We start from the raw sequence: 18,606 nt of genomic DNA, 5'->3' as shown, positions 1-18,606 counted from the left end.
GAATTTATCAAATTCTCATCTGATTTAGAAATTTGGGGTAATTGTTTTTCCATGTCCACCCAAAAATTTGATCATCACACCCAATCCATAAAAGAGATTTTTGGAATTTCCAGTTCTTCACTTTGAAATAATTATTCTATTTAATTACATTTTTCTTCTTCGAAGTGTGATATTTTCCTTTCCTTCGAAATAAATCCAACACCTTCATAACTCGTATGCATTCGCCACATTGTCTCCCATCCCATGGCACTCATAGTCGTTTTATTTATTTATTTAAAGTATTTGGAAAATATTTGGCAAAAAAAATAGTATTTGGAAAATATTGGTGGATGAGTCTCAGTGAGTTTGGCTAATATGATTCTAGAAGAGAGATTTGTCTACATCATCCCACGATAAGCTGAAGTATACACTTGTTACATGTAAGTTTATGTCACGCGAAAAGTATGATAGGGAGATGACCAGTTTGATGAGCAGTCGGAAGGTGATAATAGTGCTAGGCTATGAAAATTTTGAATAAAAAGTGGTTAAAGACTCGTTTGGGAGTGCTTCTGAAAAAGTTAAAAGTGCTTTTTGATAACCAAAAGCGCTTCTCATGGCATTTGGCAGAAAAGTTTAGAAGTGCTTGTTGGCTATAGAAGTGCTTTATGGAAAAGCACCTGCCATGTGCTTCTTCAGGAAGCACTTCAATTTTTTATAAAATTTTCAACTTTATAATAAAAGCGCTTTTCTTAGAAGCGCTTATGAGCAGAAGTGCTTTCTAGAGAAGCAATCCCAAACAAGCCCTAAGTAACAGTGATTCATCTATGACCTGCCCAAGTTACATTTTGACGAAGGGTCGAAGAATATTACATGTAAGGGCGCCCCGTTGATGTCAAGTGGTAACTTCCAAAACTAGTGAGGCTGGGATATAATTGCACAACTATGGCAGAGCTGCCTCACCACCATTACTTCTTGTGTTAGTTGAAGATCTACAAACTGACTAATCACTCATGTCATCATCGAAAAAGTTTATATCGCCATCCTCATCATCTTCATCATCATCATCAGTGGCAACACCAGCATTGACAGGATTGATATCTGCATCAGCCAAAGTTACCAGCTCGACTGATCCGTTCCTAGTCTCTGCATTTCCATTTACACCTTCATAATCAACCATATCATTCTCGTATTCATCAACCTGTTCGATTTCATTGTAAAGGACTTCCTACAAAGAGAAAATAAAGAATTTGATTCAGACAATGTAAGGGATTTTTCGTAGTTAGCCAACTCAGCAAATTGAAGCTTGTAGTGCAATTGGCACGTAACTAATCCACTCTGCAGGAAAAATGGAATCTACGCTTGAAATACCTCATTTTCTAGCATGTCATTTTCGGCGGTGTCTACAATCCAGTCATCTAGCAAACGCTCTAACAGAACATTGTCGAGGGAGATTGAATTTTCAGCCCTTCTTCGTAATTGTTGTTCTCTAAGACGCAGATTGTAGTGAACGTAGATGAGGTCATTCAATCTTTTTTGAGCTAAACGATTATTTCTTAAACTGTACAATTGATCATATATACTCCAGTTATGCTCACAACCAAAAGATGAGCACGTCTGACTTAAAATACGCACAGCAATACGCTGCAGCTCTAAGCAACTTATCCCATGTTGTTGCCACCATGCAGCTAATAAGAGGCAAGAAAAGGAGAAATGTTTCTGTAAGTAAAATAATGCTTGAGAAGATGTGTAATGTGTCCAGAGACTCGATGCATGGGCACGCATATACATATCGGAACTCTCAAATGAGTAGCATGACAGTGTAGTGTTATACCTGGATCAAGCTCGGTTCTTGTACTGATTGCCAATTCGGTTCCAAAATCAGCTTTAGCAGAGTTGTAATCAGAAATCTGAAAGAATGGGAGAATATAAGAAGATAATCTCAACATATGAAAACATTCAGGAAGCAAATAATGAATTCCTATAAGAAAATTATTACCTGCATAGATGCAGAAATCCTTCTTGCACTGTCTGGCTCCAGCCGAACGATGCACTCATTAAGTCCACGCATCCCCTCGGTATGCTACAGACAATTAACATCTAGGTTAGGAAAGAAGTCAACATGATGATAAAATCACAAGCAGCCATTGTTTGTCCTACCGCCGTAAAATCGGGTCGATATCTGTATGATGGATTTAAGTAGTAAGCAGCTACATATACCGGGTGGTAGAACAACGAGTTCCAATGGCTTTCTATAACACTCCAAAATGGTTCATATTTACGTACATTGTCACCATGAATGGTTTTGATTGCAAGCTTTGCCCTATACATGTCATTATATATAGATGACATTGACAAGCAGTCACCACTCTCAACCTTTTGAAGAACTTGCATAAATGGGTCCACTGAATTCCTAACAAAGTGTAGCTTCTTCCAGAACGTAGCATTTAATACAATACTTTCCACCTCTTTTCCTTCACATGATTTGGAGCACTGAGATGAAATCCATTTGTTTGATTGAAACATTCTTCTAAGACCAGTCCTGTGGTCCAGCAAACTTTGTAAGGTAGCAAAGCTAGAGGCGAACCGGGTAATAGACGGTCTCAAAAGTTCCTTCCCCTGTGTAAAATCACTCTTCAGAAAATTTAACAACCAAATTTGGTTGTAAATGAGCTTTGTAATTTTTTGCCCCTTCTCCATGCACTCCGCTACACATCTTATCTTCAAAAAATCTTCAAGCATTTGATCAATACAACTAGTGGCACATGGGGTCCAGAATAATTTCTTTCTTTTCTCTTCAAGCATATTTCCAGCAGCTTTATAGCTAGGAGTAATTGGAGTGATTACCTGTACAATAGGGGATTAGAAGCAAAGCAAAGTTAGTAGCTGGCGGATGACAGTTTGGGATGGGGAACTACATGAGAAACAAAGAAAACCAAATACCTGAACTACATTTTCCTCACCCATCTCTTCAACCACTTTGTCCAGCAGCTTAAACAAATTCGAAGCATCTTCAACTATTTCAGTGGCATCAACTGAAGAAACAAAGTATACACCATTTGGGCCAGAAGCCAAGAAATTTATTAATATCCTACCCTCTGTGTCTCTCCAACTGTCTGCCATTATAGAACACCCAGTGATTGCCCAGGACGCCTTATAATCAGCCAGGTAGGTTTTAATGGTTGCAATTTCCTCTTGCAGAAACCGACCAGATATTAATTGGCTTGGAGGTGCTACCAGACCCTGGCCATATTGGCCAACCAATTCCAGCATCTTATGGAAGTATAAGGAGTTTGTTGCTTGTAGAGGAACTCCTGCATGGTAAAAGAATTTGCAAATTCCAGAAATAACTTCCTTGCGGGATATTTTATTTGACATTGTTCTGACCCTTACTTGTTTGTAAGAATGTGGTGTCAAACTCTTGGGAGCAGTCAAGAAAAGGGAATCTAGCCTTGATCTTTTAAATAATGGTTCAGAACCAGTACTGGGAGGCAACGCCTTGAATGTATTTCTCAAATTTTGGCCCAATCTCCTATCACCATCAATCAATCTTTCCTTGTTTATATGATGCAGAGCAGCTTCCATTTGGTCATCGTCTTGATCTTCATTGTCTGACTGCAGATCAAAAGGTGACATGTCCTTTGAATCGGGTTGTCTCTGTCTCCTTCCAGTACGATGCCATTTCATATTCTCTTTTATTTTAAGAAAAACTTCCTCAGGAGCATGTTTACAAGGTGCTACTTCTCCAGGAATTCTAGCTAAATGTTGTTTAAACCGATTGATACCACCACTAACTATTTTCTCGCAATAAATGCATTTCACCTTTTTCTTTTTCTCATCCTGAGCAACACCATGTTCCCACCCAGGGTCAACATATCCTAATGACCGAAGAGGAGTCAACTTCATAGCTAAATTCCTGTCACCCATCAATTGCTTTCCTTTGCTTCTATAACCAACATGCACCTCTTCTTCATCATCATTAGATTGGAAATTCAAATATGCTTGCCCAATATCTTCAGAATGCCTAGGTTTCTTATTAGAACGACTTCCTTCCATATTTGCTTTCATATTCATGTATACATCCTCTGGAGCCTTATCACAATAAGTAACTTCTCCAGAAACTCGGGCTAAATGTTGCTTCAATCTATATATTCCTCCACTAACTATTTTTCCACAGTAATTGCATTTAACCTTTTTCTTCCTCTCATCTTGAGCCATGCCATGTTCCCATCCAGGGTCAACAAGTCCAGAGGAACGCATTGTGGCTGTCAATTTAAACCATCTAAGAATGTTACCCTTGTCTGATTCACTCGCTGTATTCTCAGCACTAACAGAAGTCAATATCTTTAATCTTGCAACGTTGCATGGTCCGACAATGACACTAGTAAAGAGGATGTTGGTGTTTACCACAGTGAGAGTTAGGCAACAGGAAATAGGAATCTGCAGGAGATGTTTGAAAAAAATACATTCGTTCATTAGCTTAAGGGCAGCATATAGGCCAAAGCATAGCGAGCACAAATGAGAAATACATAAGAATTCAGTACGAAAGACAATAAAATGCAATGTTTTCAAGCTTAACATGGAGTAATAAAGACATAGCTGGCAAGATTCTCAAACGTGCTTGATACATTGACACAATATGAAAAAGGATTTCGACCAAAAAAAAAATTGAAAAAGGACTGGTTACTAATGGAGCTCTGGACCTAGCACACAACCAACTCAAAATAATTCACACAAATAAAATTGGGGTTTCACAAATTTATAATAGATGTTGATATTAAAATGTCATTTAACTGTTCAAATGAAAATTTCAACAGAAAGGGCAACTCCTTCTGAGCTTGGAAAGCAACAAATGGGTTTACTTGTTTCAAAAACTCAATCCAGCACTTCAAAATAATTTTGTCTCAGCATCTGAAGCGGCAGAACAAGATTTGAAACAACAAAAAGCCACAATAAATGGTACAAAAAGGAAGAAGCAAACATTGTACATAGGTAGCTAGCTGAGACCAAACAAGACTAAGCATGAGATAAAAATCAGACAAATTGGCACTCACTTTTTGCAATTAATCACATAAAAACCACAGCTGAAATTTCCTAACACCCAAATTTAAGGCTAAAACTTTCTAACACAATAATATACAGAAAGGGGATAATCTGATTCCACTAAAAACCAGGTAAAAATACACAGCTTAGAAAACTAAATGGTTGCTTAAATTCTGCTTACCTGGGTTAGAAAAAACGAATGGCATAGAGAAATATTGACCTATCTAAAATTCTTCGATGTGGGTCAGACGCATTTGGATTTGGGATGATTGATAGGCTCGAAAGTGGAGAAATTGATGGAAAGTTAGGTTTTTGAGGGTCAGATTGGTGGGAAAACTTGAAAAATTGGGTGAAGGAAGAAGAACGAGCTGGGATCGTTCGGAATCGTGAGTCGCGAGTGGAATAGGTTCGACTCGATTGCTCGACCCGCCGTTTTTTAGGGTTTCTGTTCTTTATGGTAAACATATTATTTATTTTTACTATTTACGACCAATGATTGATTGAGAAAAAATATAAAAAAAATAAAGAAATAAGGTTAAAGGTAATTTTGGCCTTTGGCTCCCCAACACAAAGTTCTTTTTAGCTGTTTTAAAAAAATAAAATAATTCAAGACAAAAATTTATTGCACAATATAATTGTGTGAGTTTGACTCAGTGAGTGCACAACTGGTTTGGTGAATCGTTGACAAAATGCCTTACTCTCAATTTTATACAAACTTTTTTTTAACACAGGGAAGAAATTTGAAGCGTAAACGTCAAATCAAAGACAAATCATAAACTCGTGTGCTAGAAAACCACAAATTTGATCAAAATAATAACACAACCAAATGATTTTCAGTATTTGGATGAACTTATCTTGCTTACAGCATATCTTAAGTAAGATGTATTTCTTTTGTTAAGACAAAATCTCTACAGCTGACCACCAGACAGCATTACCAGTAATCTTTACAAGAACACTCTCCCCTTTTAAAATGGTGAAAACGATTTCGATCCCTCACGATTATTTCCCGATCGAAAACCTTTGAGATGAGCTTGCTTGCTTGGTGGCAGTCTTTACAGACTCGCAAGTTCTTCGATATACGAAGAGTTTCCCCAGGTTTAGTCTTCAGTAGGCCAAAGGCAATAGCAAGTTTCTCACTGTGGTAGTATAGAGGATTCTCCTTTTCCTCCTCATCAAGATCATGCAACACTCCCTTTGTGTCAGGAACATAGCCTGCAGATCTTATACATTTCAACATCTCATCAACCTTGGCATATATCTCTTTTGTCTGAGGATGAGCCCCTCCCCCTGCAATAAATTCATTGACAACACCTTCCAATTCGATCATGGAAAATCCAGGAACCTTCTTCACTCCCCTGTCATTCATCAATCTCCTCACATTAGCAACATCTTCCCATCTGCCCACATTGGCATATAGATTGGCTAATAACACATAGCGACCACTATTTTCTGGCTCCAGTTCAATTACTCTCTTTCCTATGTGTTCTCCCAGTTCAACATTTCCATGGATCTTACAAGCTCCTAGGAGCGCACCCAATATGCCTACATCGGGGCTCATTGGCATCTCATTTATTAGCTTTCTTGCTTCCTCCAGCATCCCTGCTCTTCCAAGAAGATCAACCATGCAGCCAAAATGCTCTTTTCTGGGCTCAATACCATGGACTTCAATCATGGACTGGAAGTACCGTTGCCCCTCTTCAACTAACCCTGAATGAGCACATGCACTAAGGACATTAACAAAAGTAATGTTGTCAGGAGCTACCATGTCCCTTTGCATCTTCTCAAATAGCTCAATGGCAGCCTCTCCCTTCCCATGCATTGCTAGCCCTCCAATCATGCAATTCCATGAAGAAATACCTTTATGGGACAAACCATTAAAAACTTCAAAGGCCTTCTCCAGGCAGCCACATTTGCAATACATGTCGATGATTGTTGTTGCAAGTTTTGAGTCCAATTCAATCCCACTTTTCTCAATATATCCATGAATCCACTTCCCTTGTTCCAGAGCACCTAAACCTGTACAAGCCGATAACATACTAGCCGCCATGAATTTATCCAATTCCACCTTCTCCACTCGCATTCTTTGGAACAAAGCAAATGCCTCATGAAAACGATTACTCTGGACATAAGAGGAAATCATGGCATTCCAAGAAACAGAGTTCTTCTCAGGCATCAACTCAAAAATTTCAAAAGCCTCATCAACAAAACCACACTGCGAGTACCCAGTAATCAAAGTGGTCCAAGACACAGCATCTGTCCGGGGCATCTTGTCAAAGACCCTTCTAGCTTCTTCCAGAGACTGAAACTTCACATACATGTGAATCAAATTGTTCTGACAAAACCCATCACCTCCATACCCCAGTTTAACAACATGGGCATGAAGTTGTTTCCCTTCTCCAATAGCATCATCACTGCAACAAGCTCGTACAACAGAAGGGAACGTGTACTTATTGGGAGTGACAGAATCTTGCAACATCTGTGAGTACAAAACAATGCAATTTCTCGGTAATTGGCATTGCAAGTAGCCTCTCATTACGGTGTTGTAAATGAATGCATCTGGGTGGAGCATTGTATCGAACAGTTGGAGAGCATAACGCAAATCGCCATTCTTGGAGAGTGCACAGAACTTGATGACACGACCCATGGCATCGTTGTCGGCTGCGAGGCCGAGCCTGATGACTTGGGAGTGCAACTGCTTGAGCTCGGCCATGGTTGAGCATGATTCGATGCCACGTAATGGTGAAATCTGGGTCTTGGGCGAGCTTAGGTGGGGTGGGGTGGCTTGAAGGACTTGGAGCGAAGTCATTTGTCTTCACTTTGGAGCGAGCGAACCTTCAAACTCACCCAATTTTTCAGCACCTTCTACTTTGTTCGACATTGATAAGATATTGTGGGTCCCCAATAATGTTTTTTTTTTTAATATATAAACATTTGCCAAAATATGTATTTGCAAATACAAAAGGTTGAGTGTAAAATTTATATGAATGAATGTGATATAATATGGTGATTTTTTTTATATTTTTTTTATAGACAATATAGTTATAAGGATTTAAATATGAATGAGTGTGTGTTATAATGATTTGTCACGTCAACTTGTTACGAGATATTGTTGTTTTCATGTCAGCTATATTATTGTCACGTCAAATTGTTAGTGTAATTATATGTAATGTTTAATTTCAAGAGTAATTGGGTTTTAGAACTCTAATTTAAAACATTCGAATATGATACGTAATTATGTGAAAAGAAAAAATAAATACAAAAATATCATCCCATCTTCTAAAAGCCTAGATATACATAGAGAAAGCACAGAGCTTTTGATTGATATCTTGGGCCACAACAGAGATTGCTTGACTTGAAGGTCAAGTAAAAAATGGATATCGTCCCTCTAAAGATAGGGTGCATGCTAAAGGGAGGAAGGGAGTAGGGAAGTGAACTCTGTTGTTGGTAGGTTTTGTTATGATCATCAAGTCCAAAAAAAGACAGAGGCAATGGTGAGCAGGAACTCATTCCGGAGAAATTGTAGGAGATGATGATCTTATATATACACAATAACTAATATAACTGTCCCTTAACCACCATCACATTATGGGAATTTTTGTCCTAAGCCTCACACCATCTACCTTGCTCTTATTCTAGACAAGGCCTTCAAAATCACCCCTAAATTTGGACAGCCCCCAATGCAATGCATGCCTTTTTGTAGCTGTATATATATATAACATGTATACATGATCTCCATGATTTAGAACTTCCATTTCTTCACCAAAATCAGATATCAGAAACTAAATTATGGAGAAAAAAGGCAAGCTGGTAATAGGAGGAGTTTCAATTGTCCTTGTCGTTGGCGTCGTGATTGGTCTTGTGGCTGTGGTTTGCACTAGGAAGAGTCACAAGGACCAACTTTCTACAAGTTCTAAGGCCGTTGCTGCAATTTGTGAGCCAACTGATTACAAGGAAGCATGCATCAACAGCCTTAGCAAAGTTGCAAAAAATGAAAGCGCCACGGCTAAAGACCTCATCCAAGCAGCCATTGATTCCACCATTTCAACAGTGAAGTCTGCAATAGACAATTCTGGCAACATTGCCAAATCATTTAGCAATCTCAATTCCACGGGAAAAATGGCAATGGATGATTGCAAGGACTTGTTGGAATCGGCGATTGCTGATCTTCAAGCTTCGTTTTCATACGTAGGGGACAGTGATATGCACACAATGCATGATAGAGAGGATGAGCTGAAAAATTGGTTGAGTGCTGTGATATCATTCCAACAATCATGCCTTGATGGGATTCCTCAAGAAGAGCTCCAAAAACAGATGAAAGATGGGCTTCTCAATGCCACACAGCTGACGAGCAATGCCTTAGCAATTGCTTCCTCAATTTCTGAGATCTTACAAAGTTTCAATATCACTTTAAACAAAGATTTAAGAAATCCAAGCAGCTCCCGAAGACTTCTCGAGCACGATAATGATGAGCAAGGCCATTACCCTAGTTGGTTTCGCGCTGCAGACAGGAGGCTATTGGCAAGTCACAGCAACGGACAGGTTAGACCAAATGCGGTAGTGGCAAAAGATGGAAGTGGACAATACAAAACTATTGGTGCGGCTCTTGCTGCATACCCTAGGGGGATTAAGGGAAGATATATCATTTATGTGAAGGCTGGGATTTACAATGAGTACGTTACTGTTACCAAGGACCAGGTCAATGTGTTCATGTATGGAGATGGACCCCGGAAGACCATGGTCACTGGGAGTAAAAGCTGGGCTGATGGCATCACCACCCAGAACACCGCCACATTCGGTGAGTCACCTGTTAGATATTACTTCTCCAGTTAATAATACCATACCAATAATGCTACGGTCACCAAATTTGTTCACTAAATAATGCTTTATTTAAACTTACTGTGAACCTGACATATATTTACACGCATTATTGCTGAACAAATTTGAAGACCCTAATGCTTTACAGAAAACCAATTTCAATGATAAGGATGGAATGGCTGTTATAGTAACCTTGTAATAGATACAGTTTATAATCACATTTTCTTCTTTATAATCACAGCTGCAATTGGAAGTGGGTTTCTAGCCAAGGCAATGGGATTTCAGAACACAGCCGGCGCCCAGAAGCATCAGGCAGTGGCACTCCGCGTCCAGTCGGAGATGTCAGCCTTCTTCAACTGTAGAATGGATGCGTACCAAGACACATTGTACGTCCAAACACATCGCCAGTTCTATCGCAACTGTGTCATTTCCGGCACAGTTGACTTCATCTTCGGTGACTCACCAACACTCATCCAGAACTGTTTGATCATAGTGAGGAAGCCTATGGACGGCCAGCAAAACACTGTGACTGCTCAGGGAAGACAGGACAAGAGGGAAACCACAGGCATTGTCCTCCAGAACTGCAGGATAGTCCCCGAACAGGCTCTGTTCCCAACGAGGTTCAAGACTAAGTCATACTTAGGGAGGCCATGGAAGACATACTCAAGGGCTGTGATCATGGAATCAGAACTAGGAGACTTCATTCAACCAGCAGGGTGGCTGGAATGGAGTGGCAACTTTGCACTTGATACTCTGTATTTTGCAGAGTATGGGAACCGGGGTCCGGGGGCTGTGACCAACGGAAGGGTGAGATGGAAGGGATTTCATGTGATCCGGAACAGAAATGAGGCTCTTCAATTCACTGCAGGTCCTTTTCTATCGGGAGACCAGTGGTTGAGAAACACAGGCGTGCCTTACTTCACTGGTTTGAAACATTAGCTCATGAGATCCCATTTCAACCCAATTAACTACTCATCATGACACATGAAGATGAGGAGGATTAGCTGCCTCATTGATTTGAAATGAAATAAACAAGTTTAATCTGAAGATGGATGGATGGATGAGAGAGAGGATGGCGCTGTTGATTGTCACCCCCCACCACTCCCCCCGATTGATAACAGATAAGGAGCCCTTTTGTCCCTGCGCATTGTTTTTCATTTTCCAGTACCTTTTTGCATAGCATTTTTATGTACCCAAATGCCCTTTCTATGTATATACATTTCATCATCATAGTAAATACATACGCTTTGCTTACTTATCTTCTTCCCCATGGAAGACACATCCTTGAATTTTGATCCATCTGAACTGATATAGGCAAAGCACATTGTTTTTCCTTTTTCTCTTCTTTCTTGTAAAAAGGAGGCCAAAATGAGAGTTAATTTTTTTTTTTCTTGTTCAGATCCAGGATTTTAGATTTTAGGGCAAAAATGTGGTGTACAAGTACAACCCTTTCAGTGAAAAATGATTGAGCCATTTTGTTTGTCAGCAAACCCATATGACATAAAGTTCGACCAAAAAGATAAACCTTAATCGGGCAGATATGAAGCCCTGCTATATTCCAATATTTGTTTGGTCAGAAACCGGTAAAGTTCATGACTTCATTGGCATCTTTTCTCCTTTTCTTCTCAAAATATTGCCATGCAGAAATACCCTTCCTCTCTCTAATTGAAAACTTATTATATTATATATATATGGTGGGCGGAAACACAGGGATGCGAGCGAATGCATGTGCACTCGTGCAAATGACATATCCTTCATGTTAGGAAACTTGACATCTCAAAAATAAAAATAAAAAGAAACGCAGGGGTGGCTGGGAATGCGGCTGCGCAAAACTGAAATTAGATGACAAGATGAGCATCATGGCAGAGAGCATAGATTAGGAAGGAAACAGAGAAACCATGGAAGAGGATTAGCTTATAACACAAAATATATAATAGAAGGTTCAACTCAATTGAGGTTTTGAACACTCAGTGATGTAAAAGGGAACCTAGGTCAATTCATCATTCAATCGGCCGCAGATCAGACGACTTCCATAATACAGTTGTGTGAAGTTCTCGGCATGCACACACAGAACTCTGCGCAAGAATAGGTTTTAATCGAAACCTTACGAATAAGAACCATATAGCGATTCCGACCCAAAAAAAGAAAAAAAAGAGAACTATACAGCAATGTAATTTTGAGCTTTAACCAGACGAATGGGTTTGTAACCATGAAGCAAGCACCTACAAAATGAACTAGAAAGAAGAATGTTTTGTATAACTAATAAAGTTCTGGACGAGCACTGTAACAAGAGAAAATTCTGAATGAATTGGAACCATAACAGGAAACACAAAGTCATATCACTACCTGATATGTCTTTCAGGAACTTGACTCAATAAAGCATTGATATTTTGCATTCAAAACAAGACGGCAAAACTTGCAAGATGCAAGGAACAAGAAATAGACTCATTTTAGGTCAGTGTGTTCAATGAAACACCAACTTTGAAGTTCTGATAAACATGTCATCTTTCTAGCATCTCCTTGAATAGCACCGAAATCAGGACAAAATGCATTTGCACACAAGCAAGCAAGGCCATCACACATATTGGGTAAAGCTTCATAGCCAAGGAACCACAAAATATCTCATGCTAATTGGGAAACGAAGTGTATGCAAAGGGAGAAAACAGAGAATTAGAAAATGCAATTTCTGATTATGGCAAAGAAGGACAATGTAGATACAAAGGGGCCCAGAGAATCATCAGCTTGGGAAAGTAAACATCATCTCTGCAAAAGTGCCAAGGGCGGCCGCGTAAAAATTTAAAAAAGAAAAACCAACAGCAACTAACAAAGAGACTCACAGATTGCCAGAAGACTGTGTAGAAGCTGAGGCTGAAGCTAAATAGCAAAAGCTGAGTATCATCAAATAATGAAAAGAAACTTAAACTACGAACCATGAACCCATGAAGCTCAAGCTCCTTGATCTCAAATCAGTCTTCTTCCATAGGATCCGCATGACTGTTTTTCAACCCATTACTTCCCCCAGGCTCAGAAATCTTGGGCGCCACTTGAATTGGCCCAGGACCCTCCAATTTGGGCTTCGTGTTGAGGCTCTCAGGCGCCGAAACAACGCCTCCACTCTTCGAATCCTTCTCCTTTTCCTTATTGACAAGAGATGTGAATCGTTCCAAGGCCTCTCTGGCCTTCTTTTTTGCCACGACGGCTTCCTTGACCCGGCGCTCGGCGTCAACCCTGGCGGCGACGGCGGCTTTGGTCATCAAAGCCGCTGCGATCCTGGCGGCGGCGACGAGGGCCTTGGCGGCGTCCTTGTCGATGACGACTGCCGTTTTGGCGTCTTGGCCGTCGTTTTGGCGGGTGAGGTTGAAGAAGGAGAAGGTGGGCTGGGAGCAGGGAGGGCACTGGAAGCTGCGGAAGGAGGAATTGGCTGCGACGCAGGCAGAGTGAGAGATGGAAGGGCACCGGACGCACATGACCTGGTCACGTGCCGGAAGGGGGTGCTCGAAGAAGTCGAGGCAGATAGGGCAGAAGAGGCCTGGGTTGTTCTTGAGGACGCAGTTGGTGCAGAGCTTACGAAAATGTCCTCTGTGGCGGACGTAGTGGAGGAACCACCGCTCTGTGGAGCCGCAGACGCCGCAGAGTCGCTTCTCGAGGTCGGGTTGGTCTCGCTTCATTGCCATTGAACTCGCATTTGACTGTGAGATTGGAGGGTCAGGATTATTGGGTAACGGTAACCCTAGGAGGAGGAGGAAGAAGAAGAAGAGGGAGGTGGAATTTAGGGTTTTTTTTGGGTACGAAATGGGGCGAGGAGAAGACGAGGTTCAGAGCCAAAACTTAATAGCAGCAAATTCCTTAGGAGGCTGGTCAATAAAATCATCGATTGGGTTTTGGTTTTTAAGTCTACGAGTGTTTGACACTTGACTGTTTGCGTTTGAATGCAAATTTAGCAAAACTCCAAAAGCAAAAGCCCTTTTTCTGCTTTTGCTTTTTTTTTTTCTTCTTCTTTTTAAATGCTTTTAATCCATCCTGAACTCAAATACCAGAAAGAACAGAACTAAAAATCCATAGCATGACAAATTGATTCCATTTTCTTCTTTTTTGAACCTTTTCTTCTGTATCTTGCAACAATTCATTTGAGTTTAGAAGCCTCTTCTATTGGAAAAGTATCAATGCTTTTCAACTGGCTCAAAGCACAGCCATGCTAAGAGTCAACAATTTCATGTCAGCCACATTTATTTCAAAACATGGTTCCAACAAAAAAAACCCATTGTCGGTCAGTATTCAATTCTGAGGTTGAAATGAACTCAATTATATAAATATTACAACCTCTGCGCCTGCATTCCTCTAACAAAAATAAACTTTATATAAAAAAAAAACATATTCAACACCCTCAGACAGGTCTTTATAACCCTAAAGCCAGCATGCTCTTTGCATCATAAAAAAGGACGTGACCGCAGTGTAGTCAATTAGGCTGAATGAAACATCCTAGTTCCTCACGTGATTTCAGATTACACTCCTGCTTAATCTGCCACCATGAATGGATCTACCTCTCCAAGATCAGCAACCAGTGGTTCTAACTTGGTTGCATCCTCATCCTCTGGAGCAAAGTAAGTCGGAAATGGTAGCAATGAAATATCAGGTTTCTTGTAGAAAGCATCTCTTATGAACACAAAGTTCCCTTCAGCACCTGGGACCTGTGAGAATAGACAACATCCAATTAAGTAACACAAAACCAGGATTAACAATACAACATACTGACTTCTGAAGAGGATTAAGACCAATCATAGTATGGCTTTTAAACTGTGCAGTTGTGAATGTGTATCAGCAATTTCATTCAACCAACCAAAATCCTCTACCCGGCACAACCCTTCATTATACATTCTTTTCCCCTGAACTTTATTAACACTTATGAAGATCATTAAGCTCACGAAACTACTGTTGAATAAGATTCAAAATGGATTCACTTAAGGTCATCAGTGTGCAGGTAATTGAAGAGGACCGTGGATAACCTCCTCCTTTTCCATCCAATTTTGAGCACTTAATTCAGAAAATTAAAGTTTGTGAGGAAATCTTACTTGGCCTCTCACCCACATCAAATTCCTTGCAGGATCAATTTTGTAGACCCATACATTTTTTACCGTCCTCTGTTTCCCACCCATGCGCCCAGGCATCTTTCTGCCTTTAAATACCTGTTCATACAAACATATGATTGTCACAATTACAATTTATAACCTAATGGAACTAGAATGCATCCGGAAATATTCAGAAATTTTGATTCTTGAAACATAATTATAGCAAACCAATGAAGAAATTTACAGAAAACATTTATTGAACTTTCCAGACCACACAAATGCGACGTGTTTACTGATATAGGGGGAAAAGATAAACAGGTTAAACACAATAGTATGTAGAAAGTCAGTGCAATGTAGCATGTCCGAGAACAAACAAATTAGCAACAGATTATTTGACAAAATTAAGCCATCTCATTTGAAGCAAAAAGATTTGGTTATACAGATTTTCCAAAAGAGTTCATGGGAATAGTTTAAGGAGATTTGGATCCCATACAAACCTTTCCAGGAGCATCCCTCTGACCTGTTGAACCAATACTTCGGTGTGACAAGGATGCACCATGAGACGCTGGCATTCCTTTAAAACCGTGCCTTTTCATCCCGCCCTGAACACAGAAAATAAAAATGATACGTAATATTTCATAATCTAAAGAAAGTAGTACTTTTTATCACTGTAGTAGAATAAATTTTGAAAAACACAGTTTTATAATTCATTGATTGGATCCTTAATACAAGGAATTTATTTTATTTTGCTTGAAAAAATATATACAACCACAGGATAAACCAAAAAATGAGGATTGGGAAATTAGTTCACCTGGAAACCTTTCCCTCTCGTGATTCCTGTGACATCAACATATTGGCCTGGAACAAAATGGCGAACACCAACTGACATACCAACAGGGAGAAGCGCATCTTTTGTTACAGGAAACTCCCTCAGTTTCCTCTTAAGTGGAACACCTTGAGCTCTGAAATGACCGACCTCAGCCTTCGTCAAATGCTTTGCTTTCTTCTGTCCGCAACCAATCTAACTAGCACCACAACAGAATACCATCCTATAATTAACCCGTGCCCTTGAAAAATTGTACAAATATAAATTTGCCCTCTGTTTAATTACCAAGAAAAATCAATATGATCAATGTTGGCAAAACAGAAGAAAAAGAAAAAACAGATGCAAGAACCAAAAGAAAACACTTCCAACAAAAGCACTTGGAATTTCAATATAAATTTTGTTGTGCTTCTATCAAAAGCACTTCCAACTAAAGCAATTCTAAGCAAAAGTGCTTCCTACACCATCACTGCCAAATTGGCATGTCATCTAATTAACAAAACAGAAGCAAAACAAATCACCAATTATGTGCCCTCGGTGACAACGAATTAAGTGAGCATCCCATTCATAGAAACTCCTAACAAAACCTTTCATATACACCCAGCAAGGGATGCATATAGCTTCAAATTGTAAAGCAACTGAAGCCACCAAATAATAAACCCCATAGATCTGACTAATGATAAATTTCCAAGTAGTCTGATCTCCAGACAGGCTTTTTGCAGATTTAAAACCGCTAAAATGGAGTAAATATTGCTTTAGTTGAATAACAAAATCATAAAATCAGTGTGTGCCCAAATCCGCTCCAGAGCACTGAACGCATTACTATATATCGTCTCTCCAAAACTCTGAAAATTTCATAACCTATAAAGCTACAGGGATATTATAAATCAACTCACGAATACGAAAGGTTTAACAAAACTGTAACCAGACAAAATCAAATTGAATTCGTCGCAAACAGAACAAAATGAAGAGAAAAAAGGTTACCTGTAGAGCAGGGAAGCCTTCTTTCTCGGGGGTCTTGACCTGAGAGACGATATTATCATCGACCCAAAGCACAGTGATGGGAACCCTAGCACCCCATTTGTCCCAGCGCGCAGTCATCCCACACTTGACGGCTATGAGCCCAGTCCTCTTTGAGCTTGGGCTCATCGCCCCAGGCTTGGCTTCGATAACTCGGCTCCGCTCCTCGGCGACCTCAGCCGCATCAACCAAGGCCTCGGAGCTGAACCATCTGAAGAAATGGTACTGAGTTTGCGTAAACGACGTCGTAGCATTAGTATTAGCAGCAGCAGCAGCAGAAGAGGTGGTGGTGGGGTTGAGGGAGAGAAGGCGAAGGCGAGAAATGAGGCCTCTTGATAAGGCCGACATGGCCGCAGTGAATCTCAACTGTCTTATTGGATTGATGGGTTTGATGGCATGGCTGATTGGCTGTGAAACCCCAAAAGAGGTTGCAGAGTTTTCCAATGCGGGCTTTGGCGTAGGGTTTAGGACTTGAGGGAGAGTGACGAGTTTATATCATAAATAGACAAAATTTACCCCCTAAATTTATAAATGTCATTTTTTGTAAAAACTTTCAAATATAGCAAAAACCTCACTTAAATAGACTAAAATGCCCTCAAAATTAAAATCCTCATAAACCTAAAAGGCAAAACTCTTTCCTTTAATAAATTATTATAAATAAACCCAATCCTAGGCATGTATTTATAAAAAAACCCACACACTATTTAAACATAGAAACACACCCAAAATCAACCCCAAAATCAACAATTGTATATTTTTTGGGTGTGTTTATAAATGGATTTTGAGTGTGTGTAATGATGGGTTTTGAGTGTGTTTATAAAGTGTTTTGGGTGTTGGGTTTTTTTATAATTTCAGACCCCATTTTAGGTGTTTTAGTGAAAACCCCTTCTTTTAATTACCAAAAAAAAAAACATAAAAACTCTTTCTTCTACGCATTGGTTCAAAGAGGGAGGGATGTAGTTGATATTTTTTTTTTTTTTTTCTCACTTGTGAAAATTGATTATCTTTACAAACTTTTTGTTGGTCCAATAAGAATATATAAGTTGGGCAAGGAAGAAGTTAAGAATGATGAGTGGTGTGGGAGTTGCGTCTGGTGATTAATAGTGACCAATTAACAATAGAACAAGACAAAATCTGAAGTATTATAATAATAAGAAAACAATCGACCAAATTAATTAGCTCTAGTATTCTGTCTATGAAGGAAAATTTTGGCATGCTTATGGCTTTTTTGGCAGACAAAGTGTGGTGGCTATATGAGAAAATTTAAAGCTTATGTCTGATTTGCTTGCCTATATCTTGGTTACTGCTGAAAAATTATGCAGCTGTTAAAGAAACGAAAGAAGGAAAAACACTAGAAAATGAAGAGATGGTTTTGTTTTTTAGGTTTTTATCTGGGTTTTAAATTTAAGGGTATTTAAGTATTTTTAATTGTATTTGTTGTTATTTTTGAAAGTTTTTATAAAAATTGACATTTATGAATTTAAGAGGTAAATTTTGGCTATTTATGATAAAAACTCTTGAGGGAGAGAGACGGGGTATAAGTTTCACTGCATTCGAGTCCACCGTGTTCCAGCAAGGGTATCTTGACACGTGTATCACATCAGTTTAAGGGGACGACGTCGTTCTTGTCCAATTATTCAAGGCAAAATGTTATTTTTTAGTCCTTATAGTTCACATGTTTTACTACTTTGGTCCCCGTAGTTTTAAATCTCTCGCAATTTAAAGACACGTTATAAATTCTATCAAATTCATTAATTAATTTCGTCCAAAATATTTCTCCACATCAACGATATGTACTTAGAGTTTGTTTGAGAATGCTTCTGTAGAAAGAACTTCTATTCATAAGTGCTTTTAAAAGTGTTT

General features: G+C 39.4%; 3 protein-coding genes and 2 pseudogenes across 4 annotated transcripts; 1 reads left to right on the top strand and 4 right to left on the bottom strand.

Moving 5' to 3' along the window:
• Window positions 1-783: 783 nt before the first annotated feature.
• On the bottom strand, window positions 784-5,483 carry LOC110763718 (hAT dimerization domain-containing protein). The gene is made up of 7 exons (XM_021966563.2): window positions 5,201-5,483; window positions 2,920-4,416; window positions 2,137-2,823; window positions 1,976-2,059; window positions 1,811-1,886; window positions 1,348-1,664; window positions 784-1,204 (listed from the first exon to the last, which is right to left on the bottom strand). The coding sequence occupies exons 2-7, from the start codon at window positions 4,234-4,236 to the stop codon at window positions 980-982; spliced, it is 2,706 nt and encodes a 901-aa protein (XP_021822255.1). The 5' UTR covers window positions 4,237-4,416; window positions 5,201-5,483; the 3' UTR covers window positions 784-979.
• A 319-nt stretch (window positions 5,484-5,802) lies between these two features.
• On the bottom strand, window positions 5,803-7,919 carry LOC110763407 (pentatricopeptide repeat-containing protein At5g66520 pseudogene; annotated as a pseudogene).
• A 755-nt stretch (window positions 7,920-8,674) lies between these two features.
• LOC110764049 (pectinesterase pseudogene) lies at window positions 8,675-10,773 on the top strand (annotated as a pseudogene). Its single transcript, XR_015837055.1, has 2 exons — window positions 8,675-9,814; window positions 10,076-10,773. The product of XR_015837055.1 is annotated as a pectinesterase pseudogene (transcript).
• A 1,731-nt stretch (window positions 10,774-12,504) lies between these two features.
• On the bottom strand, window positions 12,505-13,763 carry LOC110763317 (PHD finger family protein). Its single transcript, XM_021966080.2, has one exon. It carries the CDS (start codon window positions 13,506-13,508, stop codon window positions 12,801-12,803), a length of 708 nt encoding a protein of 235 aa, XP_021821772.2. The 5' UTR covers window positions 13,509-13,763; the 3' UTR covers window positions 12,505-12,800.
• A 267-nt stretch (window positions 13,764-14,030) lies between these two features.
• RPL3P (ribosomal protein L3 plastid) lies at window positions 14,031-17,234 on the bottom strand. The gene is made up of 5 exons (XM_021966733.2): window positions 16,708-17,234; window positions 15,712-15,921; window positions 15,398-15,502; window positions 14,904-15,017; window positions 14,031-14,522 (listed from the first exon to the last, which is right to left on the bottom strand). Exons 1-5 carry the CDS (start codon window positions 17,089-17,091, stop codon window positions 14,349-14,351), a joined length of 987 nt encoding a protein of 328 aa, XP_021822425.1. The 5' UTR covers window positions 17,092-17,234; the 3' UTR covers window positions 14,031-14,348.
• Between the last annotated feature and the right edge of the window lie 1,372 nt (window positions 17,235-18,606).

Source organism: Prunus avium, chromosome 1, assembly GCF_965620075.1.
Source record: "Prunus avium chromosome 1, drPruAviu1.hap1.1, whole genome shotgun sequence".
In the NCBI taxonomy this organism is placed as follows: Eukaryota; Viridiplantae; Streptophyta; class Magnoliopsida; order Rosales; family Rosaceae; genus Prunus; species Prunus avium.
This window is presented reverse-complemented; position numbering and strand designations above follow the sequence as displayed.

Bases quoted from the DNA above. Each gene is read 5' to 3' on its own strand.
- LOC110763718 (XM_021966563.2), bottom strand. From the start codon at position 4,236: ATGCGTTCCTCTGGACTTGTTGACCCTGGATGGGAACATGGCATGGCT. The intron at 1,887-1,975 runs GTAATAATTTTC...CCATTCTTTCAG, and splicing joins GGATTTCTGCATCTATGCAG to ATTTCTGATTACAACTCTGC. The intron at 1,665-1,810 runs GTATAACACTAC...GCCTCTTATTAG, and splicing joins AAGAACCGAGCTTGATCCAG to CTGCATGGTGGCAACAACAT.
- LOC110763317 (XM_021966080.2), bottom strand. From the start codon at position 13,508: ATGGCAATGAAGCGAGACCAACCCGACCTCGAGAAGCGACTCTGCGGC.
- RPL3P (XM_021966733.2), bottom strand. From the start codon at position 17,091: ATGTCGGCCTTATCAAGAGGCCTCATTTCTCGCCTTCGCCTTCTCTCC. The intron at 15,922-16,707 runs GTAACCTTTTTT...GGTGCTAGTTAG, and splicing joins AAGGCTTCCCTGCTCTACAG to ATTGGTTGCGGACAGAAGAA. The intron at 15,018-15,397 runs GTTTGTATGGGA...TTGTATGAACAG, and splicing joins AGAGGGATGCTCCTGGAAAG to GTATTTAAAGGCAGAAAGAT.